Here is a 4,251-nt window from a genome sequence, read left to right on the forward strand (position 1 = left end):
GAAACTTGACATTTGAAAAGTTTAAATAAGAAGTTTGTTATCTTTTCAAAGTTTTTAAAAATGTAGTTGCACCAGATATGAGCTAACACAAGTTGTAGGTGTCGTGATTGAGTGCTCTCTTCAAGAAAGAAGATTTTCTTTCTAATTTTATAGTAGTTTTCCTACAATTGCTTCTAAAGAGTAAAGACTGCAAGAATGATGTAATAAGTTATGGAGGATGGTATGGAGAAAACAATATAGCGTGTGAGTAAGTTAGAGGAAATGATGGCTCACACCCTTTATGCTTTTTCTTGGTTCTTATCCAATCTTTGGGGGTTGACATCCTTATATATTAGTTTCACCAAAAGGTCCAAAACCAAAACAAAGCTAAGCTGAAAAACTAGCTAGGGCAGTGAAGGCAGGGCCTTAAAATGAGGTTTTCACTACTTGATTGTTTATTGTTATTTCTACTTTGTTGGGTGCTTGCAAGTGAAGGCAGTGACAATATTAGTTTTTATGAAAACTATAATGTTACATGGGGTTTTGATCATGTTTTTTCTTTAAATCAAGGACGTGATATTCAGCTCTCTCTGGATATTTCTTCTGGTTATTCTCTCCCTCTTGTTTCTTAATTTCCCCCTTTCATTTTAAAAGATCAAGGGATTATATATCCCCCTCAATTTATGATATACTTCTTTCAGATATACTTCTTTTACTTTTTCATTCCTCAATATATTATTATATATTCAATCTGTAAATAAGTCTTATTACAGTTTGCCCATCTTATATTTTGTATGTTGTAGTTCTCTATTATTTTTTTATTTATATGCTATATATCATTATTCATTAACATTCAAATTTTCAATATGAATAAACTTAAGTCAACTAGATTAAAGATGGAAATCCTAAAGCTCTGCAAAATGTACATTTTTGGGACGTTCAAAGTTTCAAAAAATCGAATAAAGAATCTTACCCTAGTTAGATCTCCTCTCATAGTTTTTGGTTTTGGGATGATTGATCCTTTATATCCTAGTCATGCAATTCCATGGGTACTTTTGATATTGATAATGGTTTTTCTTTCTATATTAGGTTTTAAAGAGTAAGATGTGGGTTCTAGTTAGCTCGTTTCGTATAGTCTCTTGTTATCTAATAAAAAAATTGGTTCTAATGTCGTTTATACTAAAAACTATTTGGTGTGTTGATCTAATAATAAAATGTAATTATCATGGACCGGATGCCATAGATTTAGAGCCTACCATTTAAACAAATTATTATAGGTTTGAATTACAATATGGATTACTTAAAATTAAGAGTTGATAGAGCTACAAAACAAAATCGCTTGTTTTAATAGGTTATGGTAATGGTAGTCCTTCCTTTGGATTCTCCAAGTCCATATATGGATGTAAAACATGTTATATTTTATAATTAAACAGTATAAATATAAAATATGTTATATTTTCAGCGTATTCATCATCAAAGTTTTAAAATTATTGTGAAAGTGAAAAATAATATTACTAATAAATTTTTATTGTATCACAAATAACATAGAGATTAGAAATAGTAAAACGTGTTATAAAGGAAAAGTTTTAAGTATGAGCCGAGTTTTGAGTTTTCAACGTCATGAAGGTTTCCACGTCAAGCACAAACTAGCTATTCCACACGGAATCATATATCTTTCCGGGAAAATTCTAATAATAACATAGAGATAGTAAAACGTGTTATAAAGGAAAAGTTTTAAGTATGAGCCGAGTTTTCAACGTCATGAAAGTTTCCACATCAAGCACAAACTAGCTATTCCACACAGAATCATATATCTTTCTAGGAAAATTCTATCTGATATTAAATCAAATTTATTTACTAAACAAAATTTTCATGAGACTTGCAAAGTTTTTACATCAGTGATGCAAAAGTGGTGACTCTTAATTCTCTTTATGCTATAATCTTTTATATCTTGTAGGGGCTGGCTTCACATCAAAGCTAGGCTATGCTTCTGGGTTTTTTCATTTGAGGATGAAGCTACCAAACAAAGATTCTGCTGGAGTAGTTACTACTTTCTATGTGAATTCCAAACCCCTTCTTTTTCATTGTTACATATAGAGATTTTATGTTTCACTTTTACTGTTTCATTTTATATTCCATCAATTGCATTATATCACATGTTCCTCTTTTTCTTTTCTTTTTCACCTTATCAAATTTATATATACACACACACACACACTTAAGATATTACAATACAATGTTGGAGTGGAACACTAAAATTAGGATAGAAAATTTTTATTTGTTATGTAACATTCATGTGCATGTGTCTATATATGATTAATTTTTATTTCCGTAATATCCACAAAATGGAAGAGGCTGATTCAAGGTGATATGCATACATGCAGCTAAGTTCACATGGTAATAATCATGATGAGCTGGATTTTGAGTTCTTGGGCAATAGGGAAGGGAAGCCATACACATTACAAACAAATGTCTTTGCAAATGGTCTTGGAAATAGGGAGCAAAGAATTCTTCTTTGGTTTGACCCCACAGCAGATTTTCACACTTACAAAATTCTCTGGAACGAACATAAAATCGTGTAAGAACAAGTGAATACAATAATAGTATAAATACAAATAAATTACACAAATTTTTTTTTTTTTTGCAACATTTGAGGTGTCAGATTGTAATTAATGCAGCTTTCCATGGTTTTAAAAACCAGATTGGGGCAAAAACTGTTGTTGCCTCTGGTTCTTGGTTCAACCCAATTTTTGACCTGTTTTGGGAGATTTTTTATCGATTTTCACCGATTTTGAAGGTTTTTAGTTTTTACCGGATCTGACTGGTGCTCGATTCCCGATTAAACCGATCAAACCAACTGGTCCGGTCTAGTTTTTAAAACCATGCAACTTTCACACAAATTTTTTTATTATTCACTAATCACAATTTGCCACCTCAATTTGTCAAAAATATACATATATACATATTTGTTGTGGATCCATACCTAATCTCCCTCTCCTTCTCTTTGTCATACCTAATCTAATGCTTTTCAACCTTGTGTATAATTACAGATTTTATGTGGACAATGTCCCAATTAGAGTGTTTAAGAACAACAAAAACATTGGAGTTGACTACCCATCACAACTAATGCACATAGAAGCCAGCTTGTGGGATGGAGATAGTTGGGCAACTGATGGAGGCCAAACAAAAATTAACTGGACTTATGCACCATTCAATGCACACTTCCAAGGATTTGGCATTGGTGGCTGCCCAGTTCAAAACTCATCAGACATTCAACAATGTTATTCTTCCAAGTATTGGTGGAATTTGGAAAAGTATTGGAAATTGGATCATAGACAACAAAGAGACTATGAGAATGTGAGAAAGAAGTACATGAACTATGACTATTGTTCTGATAGGCCTAGGTACCCTACACCACCACCAGAGTGCTTTAATTGATAAGGAGCACAAGAATGAAAGATGACGAAGTTAATAAGATACAGGGTGAGCTTTAAGGGGATCCAATTAATGACCCTGACACCAAAATTATGAGAAACTTGGATCAATTTCTCACTTTGTTCTTTAAGAATACATTCCTACATTTACAAGTTGTTAAAAATATGTGCGATATTGGTTTTATACGTATTAATGTGTAATGGTTCTAGAGGCCCAATAATATTATGTGTATTTTTTTTTTAATATTCAAAATAGTATTAGAGCCAAGTTTGATCTTGCCTGAGTTTATGTAACAAACACAAAATCCAAAAACACGCTGCAAGGGCAGAAATAACACTAATCTATAAACCAAAAAAAAAACCTCCTTATCTTAAGATCTCCTCTCTCAATCAATTATCTTCCACAAACCAGCACACCGAACGCTTATATAGAATTTGATAGCCAAAACTCAACAACAAGTCTAATATCTTGTTAATGTCAAATGTGTTCCCACATGCCACCATAAACTTCAATGGGGCTCTTTTCCATACAAATAATTGGGCTGGACTTGGAGTGGTCATATGCAATGCATCTAGATTGGTTATGGCCTCACTGTCTCAATGGATTCCTCTACCTCATAGGCTCATACTGTCCATGAAGTTGAAGCCCCAACAATGGAGAAATTATACGGTCCTCATGGTAGACCACGTCACTTGTCTACCGTTCCACTAAAAGAGTCCCACTTATTTAAAATTGCTGAAACAATATTAGTTTTTGTTTAGAAAATTTTTTTAACTCAGTAATTTTAAATAGATGGGAGTCTTTAGTGGAATGGTAGACCACATCACTAGTCTACCA

At 32.6% G+C, this 4,251-nt stretch overlaps 1 protein-coding gene across 1 annotated transcript; it reads left to right on the forward strand.

Moving 5' to 3' along the window:
- The first annotated feature begins 377 nt into the window (after positions 1–377).
- On the forward strand, positions 378–3,673 carry LOC142619479 (xyloglucan endotransglucosylase/hydrolase protein 2-like). The gene is made up of 4 exons (XM_075792584.1): positions 378–585; positions 1,937–2,037; positions 2,364–2,557; positions 3,030–3,673. Exons 1-4 carry the CDS (start codon positions 411–413, stop codon positions 3,415–3,417), a joined length of 858 nt encoding a protein of 285 aa, XP_075648699.1. The 5' UTR covers positions 378–410; the 3' UTR covers positions 3,418–3,673.
- The last annotated feature ends 578 nt before the right edge of the window (positions 3,674–4,251 follow it).

The sequence above is a fragment of the Castanea sativa genome, chromosome 12 (assembly GCF_040712315.1).
Source record: "Castanea sativa cultivar Marrone di Chiusa Pesio chromosome 12, ASM4071231v1".
In the NCBI taxonomy this organism is placed as follows: Eukaryota; Viridiplantae; Streptophyta; class Magnoliopsida; order Fagales; family Fagaceae; genus Castanea; species Castanea sativa.

What these genes read in the sequence shown, in the direction of transcription:
- LOC142619479 (XM_075792584.1), top strand. Translation starts at nt 411, where the DNA reads ATGAGGTTTTCACTACTTGATTGTTTATTGTTATTTCTACTTTGTTGG. An exon ending in CTCTCTGGATATTTCTTCTG is followed by an intron (nt 586 to 1,936) that starts GTTATTCTCTCC and finishes TATATCTTGTAG; the next exon opens with GGGCTGGCTTCACATCAAAG. An exon ending in GAGTAGTTACTACTTTCTAT is followed by an intron (nt 2,038 to 2,363) that starts GTGAATTCCAAA and finishes GCATACATGCAG; the next exon opens with CTAAGTTCACATGGTAATAA.